The 19,734-nt window shown below is 42.3% G+C and overlaps 1 protein-coding gene across 2 annotated transcripts in view; it reads right to left on the minus strand.

Moving 5' to 3' along the window:
* The window catches only part of Wdr72 (WD repeat domain 72), a 176,242-nt gene that overhangs the window by 109,424 nt on the left and 47,084 nt on the right, over positions 1-19,734 (minus strand). For both annotated transcript variants that reach the window (XM_060384761.1, XM_060384760.1), the window contains exons 10-13: positions 19,470-19,611; positions 18,168-18,416; positions 15,663-15,883; positions 13,108-13,303 (exon numbers count right to left, since the gene is read on the minus strand). In XM_060384761.1, the coding sequence (XP_060240744.1) occupies positions 13,108-13,303; positions 15,663-15,883; positions 18,168-18,416; positions 19,470-19,611 (808 nt within the window). The remainder of the gene's footprint in view (positions 1-13,107; positions 13,304-15,662; positions 15,884-18,167; positions 18,417-19,469; positions 19,612-19,734) is intronic.

A 19,734-nucleotide genomic window follows, 5' to 3' on the forward strand; every position in this document is an offset into this window, starting at 1 on the left:
GCACAAATCAAAGACATTAGGGCCGTCTATATTTATAGGCAACCTACCATACTGCTTTCTGTTGGTTTCATTTTCGAAGAGAGAAAATGATCTCTTTATGATGTATGCTGGAGACCTGACTTCCAAGTGTCAGGCTTTCTTCCAGCAAGAAAGGACACAGAACAGGACTTCCTCCCAGGTATCAGAGCAAGGCAGGGAGTTAAGAGAACACAGACCATGCTGCAGCGTAGTACTCCCGCACACAGAAGGAACCAGAAGAAGCTGCACTGCCTGATACCGGAAGTCCCTTCCCAAGAGCCGGAAATTCTCGTCATTTGGCTTCCCTGGTAATTTCCGTCAAATCTGAAACATGTTTAGTCTTCTATTAAATATATTCTAAAATAACACCGACACTTGCTTTCTACAATCATAACCTATTACCCACAAATAAATTGTTTTAAATTACCCACCTATATTTAAAGTTCCAGCCAGAAAGACTTTCTCCCATCAGTTAATATCTAGGTCTATTAATGGATTAGCACCAACTACCTCACCCCCAAAAAAGACATATTATCAAACAAAAACCACAAACACTTGAATCTATATACAAGGTATTGAGGTAAAATTTAGATTAAAAAATCATCACATTGTATCAAATTTTACTTATTTAAATATTATACATAAATAAATTTGAGACAGTAGTGACTTCCTCAAAAGAACACTAAAGAAATAACAGTATTATGGGCACAAAAATTCTCAAAAGCACACTAGGAGCAAACACATTTTATAAAAAGAAATTCCAATAAGTTTTCTACTCATAGCATTGTGAAAACATTGCCTGAATTTACTAAAAAGAAACCCGTGTTACGCTTAGTAACAGGGAGGAGTTTGCATGAACAGAGCTTGATGATAACAACAGGAAAAGTTACGAGATAGAGCTAGGACTTGGCCCCATCAATGGGATTTTCTCAGCCGAATCTGGTGTGCTATGGGGATGTTTTTAAGAATGGTAATATTTCAAAGTGAATATACCTAAAATAGCATAGGTTAAAAAAAAAAAGTAGTTTCATTATCAAACTTGGTGGCCATACTCATTCAATCAGATTTCAGTCAAACAGACGGCTGCCAAAAGTAATCAAATTCTTGGTGTGGAGGAAGCTGCCATGGGTTGTGTTGTGAGATTTCTCACTTATCTTCCATTGCACATGAAGCTCAGTGGCTTGCTCATAGAAGTGTATGGAGATTGACCCAGCGGCCCTTCTAATAAAAGCATTTCACAGTGACTGCATCTTACTCTGCAAAATACGAAACTGATGTGAGTTTGACCAAGGGTAGACCCCGGAGGCACAGGATTTAGATTCAGCTAACTAGAAAGAAATGAAAGCTTGGGGAAGGAGAATGGATCTGAAAATAGTAAACCAGGCATAAAGGCACTTTTCTCATTCCTAACTATCACAAAATGGAATAAATCCATCTGTAAAATAGATCTTCAATGGCTCGACTCATTTTTGCACTATGCAAAGGCCTGAGTATGTTAACAAACTCAGGACTGGCTTTCCACCAACCATCTATACCTTAAGGGTATAGAATACATTTTTAAAAAGTGTCTGACCCCTGTGACCTAAACCCCAGCTCTGTCACAGCCTCCAGCGCCTTTACAGAAATCCTGGCGTTTACCAGAGGGACACATTCAACCCCCACATCAGATTCTGACCATTGACCTCTAGCAACATGCAAAGAGGGGCTTAGAGGGCGTGATAGAATGAAAGGGATGAGATAGATAGATACAGAGAGGTTTTAAATTGCTGTCTGGCCTGTGTTCAAATTTAAATAAAGTACTAACTTTAAGCAAATTCCATATCAGGTTTTCTCTGTTATATTATCATTAAAAGCTCCCTCTTCTTAAACATGTGATAGCAGCATTGTCTATGACTAAATTTTCAACCTCATTCTGAAATGAAATAAGCTAATTGATGAGGATCTTCCCAGCAAAGGTATGTTTTGCTTGAGTGTATGAAAACTATGCTTAAATTGACAATCACCTATCTTATGCTTAGAGTTTAAATCATCAGTTTTCTAAGTAACAAAAATGTCACTCCCTCTGTACAGCTTGCATTCTGATACCAGGGATAAATATATATATATATTTTTTTAATTTTAAAATAACTATCTTAGATTTTATCCCCCGTGCATCTTATTGAAGGTTAGCTGACTTATTGGCTGCCGTGGCCCCGAAGACATTCCAGTCTATCATTTATTTGCTTCTGGCATCAGCTTAGGTAATTAGGTCGTTATCTTGCTGAGCTGATCTAGAGTTTTTCCTGGAAAGATGAAGCATATTGGAAAAGGCAGAACTGAAGCGTGCTCTCCTGGATAAGGTGCTGAGTGAAGGGTGATGTCTATTCAGAGTCTTGCTGTTTCTGTTTTTTCTCTTTTATATTTGGGGGAGGGGAAAATAATAGAGGGGAAAGAAGGGTTTGGACTACAATCAGTTCTTTGCTTTGGGCAAATAATTAGTGAATGCAGGGTCAGTGGAATGCAGGGTTTGTTTGGAAGGATCAAATGCCCCCCACCCTCATGAGTCTACCTATGAAAGCCAACACCATGTCCATATCTAGGTATGCAAAAGAATGTTCTTTCCACTTCTCACCCATTCATCCAATGATCCACTCATGCCTGGAGTCTTTACAGCCTCTCAAGCTTGAGCACCAAGGAAATAGGCAGAAATCAGTAAATAATCCCCACTATTCTTTGTCCTTACGCCGTCTTCTCCCATGTGGCTCTGATGTCATAGCATGCAATGGTTGTTAAGGCTTTTAATTCCTTGACCTCAAAAGGAGACCCTCTGATTAATCCAGTTCTCATTATTCTCTCACTGAAGCTGGAGCTTGCTGCTTTGGCCAGGCTGGATGTTCATTTAAGCCCTGGGCACCCTCTGTCCCCAGTTCCCCATTGCTGGCATACAGGTGTTTGCCAGCATGCCTGACTTTTAAAGAGAATACTGGAAATCCAAGCTCACTCTCCTGACTGCACATCTCCCCAGCCCCTCCTTGAACTGCTGGTTGAGGTCTTAGAATGCTGCTACTACAAGCAGAGGGCTCACACTTTTATTCCAGCCATGTGAGTTTCAAACCCAGAAGCTAGTAATATTCAACTGCACCTCTACTTTGTAGATCTTAAACTAAAGATTTTAAGCTGTGGAGTTTGAGGTTATACATTCTGTTGTGCTAGGAAAGCAATACAACCAGGATTCCTGATGCTACATCTACCTGGACTCAAATCTGTAATTCTTCTCCCTATATTTTTCTTATGAAGCAAAGAATTAAATGCACGACAGCATCAAGTTATAAAAAAAATGTATACTTTAGTTACATTTTTGAAACCTCAAAAAATAATTTGATCTCCTGTCTTATGCTCGGAATACGACAAGCCAAGGACACATTCAATAAATAAACTACAAATTGGAAATCATGTGTCACACCAACACATTCCTTGTGCCACTCTCTCTTTCTAGAGGAATTGTATGTAAGTGGTAAAATATTGTTGTTTCTATTTATCCTATCTTACTCTTCAGTTCTCATTATAATTAAATCTATCATTATCATTCATCATTTACTTTGAGAGAGGTTCTCATGAAGCCCAGGTTGCGTTATATAACTGAAGATGACTTTGAACTTCTGAGCTTCTTGCTTCCATTTCCTGAGGTCTGGGGTTGCAAGCATGCACCCCCATACCTCACTTGTGTGGTGCTGAAGATGATGGAAGCTAGGCCTCTGCTCAGTCTATGTAAATCCTCTACCCACCAGCTATATCTTCACCCAGTGTCATTTAACTCTTAAAGCAACAGGAATGGTGGGTACCCACCATTGTATGATCATCATTGTATGATCATACCCATCATTTTATGATCCTGTGATGGAGCCAGTATGCCAAGAGAGCTAGAAACCTTGGTGCTGAGCTTAAAGTATCTGATGAATGAATGGTGATACAGAAAAGGAAGCTGAAGAAAGGTCTTGATGAAAGAGGTCATCAGTTGGCAAATCTGTCAATAGTTCACACAAAGGATGATAAAGGCCCTGTGTCACTTTGCTTTTTACATTTTTAATATTCTGAAACTATTTAATTCCCTGTTTCACCGGCAGTATACAATTTTTTCCAAACGAGTCAAGTTTATCACTGAATGTTGTTAGTAAAAGTGGGAGGAAGAAATGGTAAATACTTCAGACATATATAGTTCCCTATATGGCCAGGCATCTCTGATGCTCTCTGAACTAGATAGAACCACTGACTTTTTTCTTATTTGAGCAGAGTGCTACATACTTTCCAGATGTAATACTGCAACAGGGTACTAAGGGATCCCCAAGTTCTTTCATGACACAGACATATACTTGAACATTGGAGAATACAGAAGACCAAGATTTGGAGAAAGGAAAGGCAACAGCTGTACCCCTCTGAGGGGAGAAGTTTAGGGTTGGGAGTCCCTCAATGGAAGCTGGCTTGAATATTTTATAAGACCACTGGGTTCCCCCTCTCCTTCCCTCTCCGGGTCCCATTTATATAGCCACCCTGTGCCTTCCTGCCAATCATCCCATCATCTTCTGCTCTTTGGGCAAAAGAAGCTGAAGTTTCAGAGATTCACTTTCATTGGCCTACCTCTGTCCCTCTAACTGCCTTTTGTTCCCACCATTTGTATTTCTGCAGTCCTATCCTCTGATGTTGAACTCAGTTTCTCACATTTGCCCAGCAAGTACCCTACCAAGCCACCTCCCAGCCCGTGATTTTTAGCATCTCATGTCTGTCAGTGCAGCTGGGATTTCACGGCGACTGTCGCTGGAACAGTACAAGGTCATCTCAGCATGGATGGGCTTATCAGACTTGGCTCTGTGAAGGGGTGAAGGGATGGGCGAATCTAAATCCAGACCTTACCGACAAGGCAGAGATTAATAACCAATGCTATTTCTGACATGGAATGTCAAACCCAACGGCCACCCCTCAGTCTAGCCCTCTCCTCACCAAAACAAGGACATGACCTCTGGACTAATTTTCATTTGGTTCATTCCTGAGACATGAAAGACCTTTCCCATCTAATCTCAACACACATGAATGGCGGATGTTGGATACTGTTGATGTGCCCAGACTAATGAAGTTAAGTCCAGTGTCTTTTATCTTGTGGCCAAATCAGAGAAGCTGCTCCCCCCTCCCCCCTCCAAGCACCAGTCATTACAGTCCACCGAGTCCAGCTTTCCAAATCATTTCTGTGGCAGCTGGCTGCGGGGAAGATGTAGGCAACTGAATGAGGGGAACCTAGAGAGGGCAGATGGCTCCTCTGGGCTTCTTTCCACTCCGCACTGCAGCTGAAAGCCCTGCTGAGGTTCCGAGTGTCAGGGTAACACATTTGCAGATGCCTCACTGATGGCAATCCACACAGCAGCGGCCTGAGTTCTGCAGTGTGAAGCCCCTGCACGTTAGATGTGGCTGTATGTGACAATGTAACCCAGCCAGCACTATCTGCGAGTGCGGCGTGACCACAGGAACTTCTGAAAGCGATTACAACGTGGACTTTCTTTACAAAGCAAAATGCAGGAAGGTAGCAACTGCCAAATGAATGTAATAAGGCCGGGGGAACTTAACTGGTGAAAGTGATTTTCTAAGCAGCCAATGTTTGTTTTTATAATTAGAATGACACTGTATTGATTTTCACATTTGTTTCTGGGCACACAAAATGTTCTCAAGATGTCTTGCAAACACCACAGTAATGTGCCCAATGTATTAAGATGCCAGGAAAGCTAAGAGACAAGAGTTAAGTTATCACTCAGTTAAAATGTGTATGTTTATGTGTAAATGCAAACACATGGACACTCACATATTCACACACATCCAGAGAGACAGAGAGGAAGAGGAGAGAGAGAGAGAGAGAGAGAACTGTAAAACAAAATCTAAACCTGAGTAATTTGAATCTCCACACTAATGTTCTTACCACCTTTGGGCACTGCCTCCTACTTAAGAGATTAAACTTACTTAGATAAATATTCAGTTGCTAAATCCCAAAGTTCTTGCTAACCGCTGTGTACCTACCCGTGCACACATAATCACACACATACTTGTAACTCCAAATTACAGCATTGTTGGGATAACCAAGGCCAAGGAGGAGGAGAAAGTGAAGCTTCAAAACTAGGCTGCACAGGAAAAGCAGACATTGGGTAATAACACCGGTAATTATTATGATAAAGGAAAACAGTCTTGGATGAGGTGATACGGGAGAGACCTTGCCCTGCACTTAAATGCATCCTATTTTTCTTTTCGAAGAGCAATCATCGCAAGGGGGTTCCACCTGCAATCTGCCGCAACAAAACCAAGCGGCTTTGGGAAAATGATACATCAGAGACACTGCTACAGGCAGGATGCTGCAGGACTCTCTGAGCCCACCTCTACCCTGCCTGCAGCAGCGCTTAACAATGGCCCTGCTGACAAGGCGTTCCACGCGCTGGAACTTTACCACTTTAGCTAGACAATAGTGACCTTGGTAAGAAAGCAAGCGAATTACTCTCAGAGTGCTGCAATTGGCCAATGGGGGTCATCTCCACATTTTTCCTTCGTATGTATAACAATATTAGCCATTGTGCACCATGAAGGACTAAAAGTTATGCACTGGAAATTGTTTTCCCAGAGTCAACTTGTGTGCTATTTTGTTACGCCAAGGTTTGAATTTAACCACAGATACCATGCTGTTGTGGTAATATGACCACTGATCTGTGAAAATGTGCCCCCCCCCGTATTTCTCATAGCCTGCATTTTACGCAGTTATAAGACAATATATTGGATGTATTTGGAAGATATGATCTATCAGCTTTTAGTTGACACAATTCATCTCTCACATATTGTTTTTGTTTTTCTTCTCAGGTATGTGTGTGTTTGTGTGTGTGTGTGTGTGTGCGTGTGTGTGTGTGGTGCCTTCCTGTGTGTATGCACCTTTGCAGATATGTGGATGTCTGTGCGTGCAGCTAAGATTGATGTCCACGGTACTCCTCTATCATTCTTCCACTTTATTCTTCCAGGCAGAGTCTGTCAATCAAATCCGGAACTCACCAGTAAGGCCAGTCTTGGCCAGCTTGCTGGGGGTGGGGAATGGGGATAGATCCCGTCTCTCTGGCTCAAATTATAGGACAGTTGCCATCCCCACTGAACAGTTACTTCTTTTCTGGGGTTTCGAACTCTGGTTCTCTTGCTTGTGGGTCGTTAGCCACCGTCAAGTGCTTTAACCACTGAAACATCTCTCAGCCCAGACTTTTTCTTAATTTTATAAATAATAATTCTTGCTATTTCCATGGAAGGCATGAAAATAAATCCTCCAGTTAGACAACAGCATTGAAAACCAAAAGAGTGTTTCAGATAGTTCTAATAAATCAATTATGGAAAAAAAAATTATTACAAACTTTCTCAGCATTCTTTTTCCCAGCTACCTTTCCTGAGCTCAGAGGCCTGCTTGAACCTTGGTCCACATAGGTTTTGCCAGCCTTCCCAGTCAGCTGTCCCTTCCACTGATGGGTGTGCCTGTCACTAAACACCTCCTGCTCATTCTTTTGCTGTTTCTGTCAGGAATCAGATGGCCAGAGCTGTTTGTGCTACGTGTAAATTAAAAGCCACGGTCTGAGAAACAGCCAAAGGCCATCTTTCCAGCCAAAGCCCCCCCCTCAGTCTTCAGACAGCCGACCCCTCTCTTCTCAACACTTTTCTTACCTATCTCCTGCCTGATGGTTGCAGGGCACTGGTTTCCACCTGCAGGAACTGTACCTGGTGATACAGTGAGGGGCACACCGAAGTTCAGGACGATACATGTGACACCATGCAGGGGTGACACCTGGCAGCTGCCTGCCTTAGCCTCTGAGGCTAAGTGCATTTCTTCACTAGTGAAATGAGTGCGGCAATCCAGCCCACCATAGTCAGCAAGGTCAACTGAACTGAGTTGCTATGAAGATAGTATTTTTTTAATGTATACGAGTGACGTATTTGTTCATGTGCATGTATACAGGACATGTGCATACATGTGGAATGTATGTGGCTTGGCTCTCTGAAGTGGATTTGGGGTGTCCTCCACAATTGATCTTCACAGTTTGGGGGGCACACATGCCCAGGCACATACGTGGAGCACAGAGGACAACTTGCAGTTCGTTTTTGTTTCTTCTATCATATGGGTCACGTGGTTGAAATTGAGTCATTGGCTAGTTTGTTTGTTTGCTACTGAGCCATCTCGATGGCTCTTACTTTTTTGAGACAGAGTCTCACTAAACTTGGAGTGTGCTCATTTGACCAGGTTGACTGGCCAGCAAGCCCCAGACATCCTCCTGTCTCTACCTCCCAGACAGGGATTATAATCATATGGCCCTGATATTTCTTACATGAGCTCTGGAAATAGAACCTGGGTCTCATGCTCATGGCAGGCAATTTGCCAGATGAACTCTTAACCCAGCTCCAACAATATCCACCAAGAAGAACAATCATTGTGCTCCCTGCTGCATTATCCACAGCTGCCTGCTGCCTGTTTCTGTGAATAAAGTTTTATTAAAACACAGCCTTGTCTGTGCTTGAAATACTGTTTACAGATTCTCTGGAGCTTCAAGGACAAGTTCAGAAGTCGCAGGAGAAATCCTAAGACCCCAAAGCTGAATATTTACCATATTTACAATCCAGCCCTGTGCTGAAAAAAAAAAAACTTCTGAACCATCCCATCAAAAAATGTTTTATCTTTCAGCAAGTGAGATTTCATTTTCACCACAAAAAACAAAAAACAAAAAAATTAAATGGTACAATATAGACTATGTTGTAACAGCACCACGAGCTGAGGAGAAAACATCCAGGATTAAGAATAACCATTACATTAGCAGCACATAAGAAATTCAAGGTATAGGTTTCTGCCCTGCAAATTTGCTCCCGTACATATGAAAACCCTCAGAAATCCACCAAACTTAATGTCTAAAAGGAATAATTGGCTCAGAGCTGAAAATTATTTCTGTTGTGCACGCAGGAGAAGAATCGGTAATGCATTGCTCCTATTGTGTCAGCCGTGCGGCAGTGAGTCCCAGAGTCCTCAGTGCCAAACAGGCGGAGGGAGCACGAATATTAATCAAAATGACATCTCCAATTTTTCCCCTTCCTAATCAGGCCTAAACATCACGGGACATCCAGTAGATCAATAAGTAAAACTGGAAGCTCTCAGCACTCGACGCTAAGGCTCTGCCCTCAGCCAAGACAAGAGCCTTCCGTGCTAACCAAAAATCCCCTCCCTTGGTCATCCATGAGGTAAGCATGCCCACCTTTGACCCAAGAACATCACCCACACGTGCATCCAACCATGCCACCCGTCAAGGAAAGAAATGGATGGCACACAGTTTCAGCATGAAGTCGGCATGGGGGTGAAGCCCTAAAGTACGTCTTTTCTTCCCAGGACCTTTTCCTTGCTATCCCATCTCATTGACACTTGCTATTTCCCCCTCCTCTAAGATCTAGAGGCACGTGCGTGTGTGTGTGTGTGTGTGCGTGTGTGTGTGTGTGTGTACGCGCGCGCTGGCAAGTGCGACTCACTTCAGTCAATTGATTCCTCCTTTGTGTTTGGAGAAGCTTGAATACTGGAACAAAGAACACAACCAGTCACGTGTGTCAAACCCTGTTGACTGAATTGAGCAACCACAGGCAAAGGGACAAAGGCCCAGAAAAACTCCCTGAGTAGAAAAGGCATCGTCCTCCCTCTGAGGAGGTATCTGCTTCAGGACCCTGTGGGCTCTGTGGAGCAGCAGCACCAGACTGCTGAAGCCGGGGATTCAGACATCCAGCCACTGAGGCCCAGGAACATTTGTGTTACTGCACTTATCCATCTGTTCACCCATTCATTTAACCGTGTGCCAGGCACATCAGTGAGCAGTCATATTCTATTTCTTAGGCTCCCCCCAACCAGTTTATGGTCTTAGCCAGTATTTTCTGCTCCCTACCATTATGAAAAAATTCACTTGGAAAATCTTCCTGACCCCAGATTTTTCCACCTTTATATAAAAAGAATAAACTTAAAAATAAAGCATGATAAAAATGACCGTTCCACCTTAAGCAGCTGGTATTCAGCTTGGGAAGGGAAAGATGGTCTCCTAAATCTTAAACAGATGGAGCTAGAGAGATAACTCAGAAGTGAGGACCACTGTCTGCTCTTCCAGAGGACCTGAGTTTGATTCCCAGCACCTTTCATGGCAGCTCAAAACCCTGTATAACACTAGTTCCAGGGGATCAGATACCCTCTACTGACATCCACACCCATGTGGTACACAGACATATATGCAGGCAAAATACCCATATTCATAAACTAAATACATGTAAACCTAAAAACGTAAAAAAAAAAAAAAAAAAAAAACCTTACGTGAAAACAAACAAACAAAAATATTGTAGAGATTAAAGGCAATCCTAAACAAAGCTAATACCAGACGCAAGGTTAAAACAAGTTAGGTAATCTTAGTTTAAAGCAGTTCTGAGGTCTGATGGTCTTTAGGAGGGAATCTGGAAAAAAGTGAGGGATACGAAGACTCGGATAGATGTATAAGTAATACCACTTTCATTCCTAAGTGAATTCTTAGATTGAGCTGATGTCATTTTATTTATTTATATTATTTATTTTTTAAAAGATGCCACCATAGTTAACACCAGTTGGAAAACCTCATTCAGAAACAAAACAAAACAAAACAAAACAAATTTCATAGATTAATTTGGTAGAAAACATGCACTTACTATTTGATACAATAGTTCTACAGAAACAATGTTCACAGTCAATTATAGGAGACTAGTGAATTAAAATATGTTCTGTCCCTAACGACCACTATCCTGATCATTGTCCATTGGACAGCCCAGCCCATCTGCCCCTACCTCTTGTGTCCTGCTCCATTCTCACTGAGGCTGATGCCAAGAACCAGAACCTCTGATGTCTAGTGGGATTAAATAATGAAGGCGATTGTAAAAGGATGAAAATCGCTTCAGCGCTCTCCCTCCATCAACCCTGCAAGTCTGGCTAGAGTGTCCCCTGGACTTCCTGGTTTTCAGTTGAGTTCCATTTCTTTCTGCTTCATTTATCAGGGGAGGAAGAGAGAGAGATCCCCCGTGTTGCCCATGTCCATGTGCTAGGGAACTCATCACTTATCCCCTCATTCCCAGCCTGCTCCCTCACCACATATTTGCAAATACCCCATTCGTGAATTTTTCATCATTTGACAAATATGAGTCAACTCCTGTTTCCTGCTAGAACTGTGATTGAAATATAACGCAGGCATCTGTTTACTGACATGGAAATGTGCAGAGTAGTAGGGAGAGAGCGTTTATAGCATGTATGTTTTGATAATGAGGTGGACTAGCAGAACCATGAACCTTTGTGAGTGGTCACATGGCTCTTCATTTGTTCTCAATTCTATCATCTGGTCACCAAGTATCTACACTTAAATATGCAGCTGCAAACGTGAGTAAGCACTTGTGTTCTACAGGAAAGGGCTTCATAACAGGAGTTAAGATATACTAGAGTCTTGGACAATGATGATGGTGGTGGTGCTGGTGGTGGTTTAGCTAATATTAGTAATGATTCGCTATCATTTTCTGATATGAGAGATATTTCCTGATTTAATCCTGTATGATTAAATCTACTCCACAGACAAGGGAACTATTTTGCAGACAAGCCACGTGCCTTGCCCATGTGTAGATAAGTTTTCCCTAAAAGGTCCTAGAGGCAGTCAATGCTTCCCAGTCTCTTCTATCCACTATATTCAACTATCACTCAGATCCATAGCTTACACAAAGATTTAAAGTTGTTTCCTGACTCCAGCTGAGAATATGGCTCAGTAACTAGGAGCACTGGCTGCTCTTGCAGAGGATCTGATTTCAAGTTCCAGCACCATGTGGTGGTACACAACTATAACTCCAGTCCCTGGGAACCCGATGCCCTCTTCTGGCCTCGTCAGGTACTAGACATCCACGATGCACAAGCGTATGCATAGGCACAACACACCCATAAACGAAAAGCAAAAAGTAATAAAATCAAATGACCATAGTTTGGGATAAACCATGTGAAGTGTTGCGAAGGACCTGGAACTGTCTCCCACTTCTCAGCTCTGTGTATTTCCGTAGCAGGCGTGGCATGCCGCATCAATACAGTGATGACCAGGATCTCTCCTCTCTACCCCACAAGTTGTGAGAGTCAAATGAGACAATGAACATCAAAGCTGCCAAAGCTGTTAAACATGGTCCCATTGCAGGGCAGTGTCAGACGGCACCTGAAACTCCAGGGCACAAATAACCATCACTAGCCCATGACAGTCAAATGGAGAGAAAACTGCAATTACATTGGCAAAGTATAAGCTGAAACTATATTAGGAACTAACCAGTCTGTAAACAACACCCAACACAAAACCACTACTGTTTGATCAATAAAAATTGTTCAGTAGAGTCTGTGGAACACACTCCCAAGAGATCCCCTCTAACTCATATTCAGTAATTACACTTCCCTTATTTGGTATGTTCCCAGAACTCTCTGAAATGTATTATTCTATCTTCAGACATCTAATCAAACTTGAAAAAAAAAGAAAGGAAAAGAAATCCCTTCAATGCTCAAAACATACAATCTCTGTGGTTACAACATCAAAAAGTTCAGTCAAACTGCTTAGTCTTCAGTTTCCCTGACTCAAGTTTTTTTTGGAGTTTTTATAATTAATTATATTCCATTATTACTGATCATCAATTAGCTCAAAATGTTGCTGAGTTGGTGACTATGCTGAAGAAGGCAGAATTTAATGATAATTTGAGACCAGTAGGACACTAAATTTCTCTCTTGTTAATAATTAAAGTAGATAACTTATGTTTTTATTTATAGCTTCCAGAAATATCTGGCTCATTCCTGAGCACTGCCCTGTCAGCTAATCATCAGCTAGTCAGGATCTGACTTAGGCCACTGTGTTTTATTTCCCACACTTCCACTGGAGCTATAAATGTAGCCCAACCAAAAGGGAAAACAACTGAGGTCATCGCTGTGTGAGTTACAGAACCCCCCTTCTAGACAAATGCTTGCACACCACAGATGGACAAAGGATAAACAGGGGTAACCTTTCTGCTTACCTGTTTCAATTTCCCAGATGTAGGCAGAGTCATCTGCACACCCAACAATTAGGAAGTTCTCAACCGGGTGCCATCTGATTGTCCTCACGGGGAAAAGGTGCTTCCGGGCTCGCAGGAGGCACCGTCTCCCTTCCAGGTGAAGGAGAGCCACGGAGTGGTCCCCGCACACACAGCAGAGTATCTGGCCATTGCTTAGCTGTAGGAACACAATGGGTTTACATAAGCAAAAAGTCCCATGTAGCTTGCCCAAGGGAGTTAAATCTCCCCGTACTGTTCTGTCCTGTTTACAAGCTTTTTATGTAGAGTGTGTTTCTGCATGGCACAGAACTTCTTCATGGGGCACTCACAGATCAGCTGTAGAGACAGAGCAGGGTGGTGTACACTCACCAACCTGCCAGGAAGGTCAGGAGGAAGAGTGAAAGAGAAAGGAGCAGCCAGATCCTCTTGCAAGATAGTGAAGTGTTCCTACCACTCAGCAAATGCAGGCAGCAGTGCTGATGTCGGAAACTGTGCAGAACACAATAAACCCCAGAACCCATTTGTCACCACAAAAAGAAGCTATTTGTGGACACAAACTTAGACCCAAGGGTATTGAGAGCCGAGACTTCCCACTTAAAGCCTCAAAATGTGATTTGGTGTGGTTCCCGGAGCTCCACAGATTCCAATCCAAACAGGAAACTCGGTGTAGACATAATCTAAAAGAGGCGAGCATTAGATGATTCCCGCTGAAGGTGCTCCCTCAAGAGCACAAGGACGTGAGGAGGTTCACAGGACAGCAGTCCCGAAGACATTTGTCAAAGTCATCGGTGGTCACCCTCCCCACCCAACCTGGGCAACCAACTGATAAAATGAAAAAAAAAAAAAAAAAATTAAACAGTCACTAAGTGAGCTGGGGACACAGTAGTCAAAAACATGTTCCCAGATGTACACAGCCCAAAACTCAGTCCTCAGTACCACGTGGGGCTGCTGAGCCATCCAGAGCCACAGCTCAGACACTGATGGCTCATCGCTCCGTGGGGCATCAGACAGCAAGTTTTTTTTTTTTTTTCTTCTCAATTCCAAGGAGCCTAAAAAAATCCTGAGGAGGGAAAACACACACACACACATGAAATGACAGCTGTGATACACATGGAACCTAGACTTCAGGATGAGTCAGATGTAAAATATCTCCAGACATCCTACCTTGTAGAGGACAGGTATACTCCAAAGCTTCTAGAATGTACAGCTCCGTGAGATCAAGAAAGACACACACATGCACAAACACACAGACACGCAGAGGCATATACATACATACACAGGCGCACACCCACATACACCCAAGCACACACACACCACACCATATACACAAACCCAGCACCCACACATGCAGATACACCACATACACACAGATACACACACAAAATCACAAGAATACAAATCATATGGCTGTGAGTGAGCACACATATGACCCATGCCAGGTCAATCCAACACTGCTTTCTAAACCCTTGAAAGCTAGAATATGAAAGAGCTCACAGGAAAAGAGAAGGAGGAGAGTTGCAGAGTAATGTGCTCTCGAGGGTAGGAACGATGTTTCTGAATTCATGGCCTAAGCTCCGTGGAGCCCCCGTGCTGATGGCCACTGTGCTCTCTCCGGAAAGCCCTGTTTTACCTGACTTGTTCTGAATGGCTTCTGACACTAACAGCTGCTTCACCTGCAAGGGGGCAGGAGGAAAAGAGAGCGAGAGTGAGACAGAGCTGCAGTTCTGTTCTGGGGCAGAAAAAAGAATTGAAAGAGGAGCTGGAGGCAGACTCAGGACTAATATACCTTCCACAGCATCCCAAATGCTCGCATGGAAGTTTCTGGAACAGCGGTTCACAGTTTACTTTAATCCTTTGTGGTCAAGAACTATATTTCTTCATGTCTTCCCACCAAAACACAGTGTCAATTTCTCCAAGTTTACACCATATGAACATAATTTTATAAGCCAATCTAACTTACCAAACACCTTGCCACAGACTTTCCCCCCAAAATTTAGTTCACATTTTAACTAAGACCTCAGCTCTTTGCGAACTGGATTTAACCTGACATCTCATAAGACAGGAACTATCACTATGTCTTTTCTCCAACAAGGTAGACTAGGTGTTCATAAATTCAATATTTATCAAATGCTCACTCAGTATTGATTAAGGAAATAAAAGCTACATTTTAATTTGTATATTCCTACCATCTTTGACTTGTTTTTGCATAATCTTTGGATTTATTTTAAAATTCTGTACTAAAAATTAACACAGAATTAGGGAGAAAAAAAAATGTGTGCAATGAAGATGATTTTTATAAAGCTTTCAGTGATCCAATGTTTTCTTTAGAAGCATTGTTTGTGTAGTGTGCTAGAATAAAATTAAAATTGATACTGAAAAGTTAAAAGCAAGCTTGGCAGAAGCAGCTAGCTAACTGCAGGCAGAAGGAAGGTGAATGTTTCTTGTTTTGTTTGTTTGATTGCTTATGGGAATATAGGTTTTTGCTGCTATTCACTTTTTACTTTGTGTGTTGTGTTTGACTCTTTAGGTTCACTTACTTTCAAGTTCTCTGGTGACATCAAAAGTCTTGTTACTGGACCAGCTTCCAAAAAGAATGTGTGCAGAATTTCTTCAGTAAAAATGTCCCACAGAATCACGCAGGAGCCTCGGTCCCCAGACACCATCCAACTTTGGTCCAATTTTGAAGCAAGACTGTGAGGGTAAAGTAATGAAGTCACGCTCTGCTGATGACCTCTGAGAAGGGTATGACAGGGGGAATCTGGAAAGTGGTCAGACACCAAGCAGCACAAAATTATTTTTCAGGTAATTCTAAGTTCTCATATTTTTAACATTTGCTCACAATTGGCTAGGAAAATTCTCGAGCAGCCTTCACGGGCCATCTCAAGAAGCAAACTGCCTCATCAGAAGCTATACCAAGCTTCGAATGAGACAGAGAGCTTGGTTGTTCAAGTCTCCTGTTTGCAGATGGCTGTCAACATTCTATAACATGGGGGTAGCAGTCACATACTCCCTCCTCTCATGAGCAGCCAAGAGAGTTAAATTGAACAGGAAAGAAAAGCAAATGTCACAGGATGTTTTGCCAGAAAAACAAAAACAAAAAATGTTTGAAGTTATCAAGTTCTACCTCTTTTTCGCTGTTTACAGATAACGTATCTCTGGCTTGAATAGGTCATCCAGCTCCTTGGGTCAAAGGCCTGGCACAATGTTTAAGCTCTGCTGCTCGTGGAAGCTTCCGCTTTTCCTGTGAGTCAGTCACTTACTACTTGTGCCACCACAGACGTGGATGCATTGATCCCTTCTTCTGACTCATGGATTCTCCCTCCCTCTCTCAGACACAGGTAATAACAACTGCCCTTACTTAGGACAGACTGTTGGTTGAGAAGAATATATTCTCAGCCTGGCATCTGGGAAGCATGCGGGCACCTGGGCACCTGGCCTGTCAAACTTGATCTGGACTGGAACTGAGGCCCACTGGTAAACGGATCCCCTCGCCACTAGCCCCAGATGCTCTCTTCATTGCTAGCCACGTTATTCTCCAACTTGCAGAAGACCATTTGCCAGTCTCTTTAGTCAGACTGAAATGGAATCTCAAAGATCTGCCTTTTTGTTTCGTTTTGTGTTCTGGCCTTAGCAAGCTGTAAAGAATGCCAGTTCAGAAGCAATCAGACAAGTGTAGGTTTCAATATTAGGTTAAATCGGCCTAGATTAAAATGTCTACCGTCACCACTGTCTCTGTGTTTGAATGGCAGTTATTTACCTGCTTATCATCTCTTCTCCCTTCCTTGCCACTTACTCCTGTGTTGTCAAGCACAGAATCATAGGCCGCCCACACTCAGTGAGTAGCTGAAGTGTGGAGAAAGTAAGAATGAGAACTAGAAAATGTTGTATTTGAAAGGTGATGCAAAAACAAAACCAAATGAAGCATAAAACTTAGAATGTGCAAGGCCCTAGGTTTGATCTCCAGCACTGCAGGGAAAGGAAACAGAAATTCCTGTAGGGAGTTTCACAGTAGCTTATCTAAACTGTATGATGTCTCTCAAAACAAAACAAAACAAACAAAAACAAAACCCTACAGGCATACCACTTTTGCTATATATCCTAAAATCTCCATCCCCCCATTTCTCTCTCCTTATATGACAACTCATTGTATAATGACACTTATTTAGCAGGTGTTGTCTCAATGTAGAGAGATGAGTAAGAACCCAGACTTAATTAACAAGAAAATATAAATAAACACAGGAAGAAACTATCTTATTCCTTACTGGTAAAGACTTGAATGTTTAAAAATGTAAAAGATGGTCAATATTTGGGAGAACACTTATAATTTCACAGGTCATTATTAGATACTCATGTATATACTGAGATAATTCCTTTATGGAACCATTTAAATAGCTTAATTTCCAAAATCAAAATCACAAAGTAATATTGATGTAGTCACTCAAGGATAGTCGATTCTGAATCTTCCAGGGTAACTAAAGGCTGGAAAAACTGAGCAGCAGTTATCAGAGAGGTTTTCAACTCAAATTTTAATTGGTATTTGTCATTTAAGATGAGCTCATGAAGAATGACCACCAGAAATATTTTACTGATATCTATTTAACATTAACTCGGCAAAGCATCCATTTTAGTAGCATAATTAAAATATTGTACACAGTGTGCTGGTGTATGTGTGTGTGTGTGTGTATATGTGTGTGTGTGTGTGTGTGTGTGTGTGTTCACACATGCACACATACACATGCAGGTATAAACACACATAATTTCAAGAAGAATAGTGAAACTATTATTCAACATGCCCTTTGGTGAAAGCCAAGTGGAAAACAGAGAGAGAAGAAAAGCTTCTGGTGGGACAGGGCAGCTCTCTGCTTAAGTCTTCACAAAACCCATATAAATACTCAATTTAGTTTTAAATTATGCACAGATTTATTTGCAAGTGCCAGCAAAGGTCTGAGGCTTCTGCATCATCTTTTTTTTTTTTTTTTTTGGTATGGCTTGAAGAAATTTAGATAAACTAGGTAAGTAGATAGAAAACAAAAATCAGTCACCTTTCAATAAAGAGCCCCCTTCTAGAAGTCCTGCCTTGGCAGCATTCAGAGCTTTGGTGATGAAAATGGTTCCGTCCTCACAGCCGCAGATGAGTTTATCAAGATTTGGAATGTACTCGGAGGAGGTGATGGTTGCCGCCATTCCCACCCCATCCATGGACCCAGAGAAATGGTCTGTGATGCTCTGTGACACCGTTTGATGCTTATCGAAGTTATCCTGAAGAGTCCAGGTGGTGGTTATAGGTATTTCTGAAAGGAACACATGCACAGGGAAACATGTTTGTTTGCTCTCAGTAGATATGCAAACTATGGCAAAGATGTCATCTCTTCTTCAGAAGTGTGAACCAGGTGAAAGGGCTCAGTCACATTCAGAATGCTGATCTAGATCCCTTGGGATGCTCAGCGGAAGGTCACTTGAATTATGTTGTAGCTGTGCATTAGAGCCACAAACTTTGATTATATCTGTTTTTATCTTTACTCCCCTGGTTGTTTGACAGAATGTCTGACAGCAGAACCTTAAAGAAGGAAGGGTTTATTTCGGCTCTGAGTTCAAGAGCACAGCTGTGGCTGCGGGAGCTCCTGGCAGCACCCACGCCTGGCAGCACTCACATTGCATCGACTCTTAGGCCACAAAGCAAGAGATGCTCACACTTAGGCAGCAAAGCTGACAATCAGTATCCTCTCTCTCTCTTTACTTCAGTCTAGGACTCAGCCCTTGGACTTGAGCTGCCTGCATCTGAGGTCCTTCTTCCCACTTCAGCTACCCTGGTCTATAAACTCTCCACAGACACGCCCAGAGGCTTTTGTCTCCTCAGTGATCCTCAGCCCTGTCACGTTGTCAGTCTTGAATCATCACAGCATCTAACGTACAATGGTCTGTCACAAGTTAGTTTTCAGAAAATCATACTAAAACTTAAACTTTTGGGGCTAGAGAGATGGATCGTCAGTTAAGAGCATGCATTTCTCTTCTAAAGGACAGAAGTTCAGTCCGCAGCAGCCACATTGACTAGCTCACACCCTCCTCTAACCCCAGCTCCAAAGAGGACCACACAGCATCGGCTTCTGTGGGAACTTGCACTGATGTACACATGTTCATAACAAATACATACACATGATTAAAAACACATAAAAATACAAGAATGCAAAGTGGCAAGCTAGGCAGAGTGAAGAACATCTTTAATCTCATTACTTGGGAGGCAGAAGCAGGAAGATCTCTATGAGTTTGAGTTCAAGGGCTATCCTGGTCTACCTAATGAGACACTATATTAGAAAATGGGGTTGTGGGGAACAAAACCGTCTTACCTCTAGGGGAACCATCAAACTTAGATATGGGGACATCTGGGATATGCCACAAAGTAATTCTTCCTGAGACTTCTCCAGAGAAAAGTACCTTGTAAAAGGGCTCCTTCCGTTCATTCATGTAGCCCATGACGAAATGCAGGCTCTGAAGAATAAAACATAAACTTGGCACAGGTAAAATGGTAACTAATGTTCTGACCACAGGGAAGAGAGAAGTAAGACTTCCCAACTGAATTAAACTGTTTCAAACAACTTGCCACTGTTCCAA

The sequence above is a fragment of the Meriones unguiculatus genome, chromosome 6 (genome assembly GCF_030254825.1).
Source record: "Meriones unguiculatus strain TT.TT164.6M chromosome 6, Bangor_MerUng_6.1, whole genome shotgun sequence".
NCBI lineage: Eukaryota > Metazoa > Chordata > Mammalia > Rodentia > Muridae > Meriones > Meriones unguiculatus.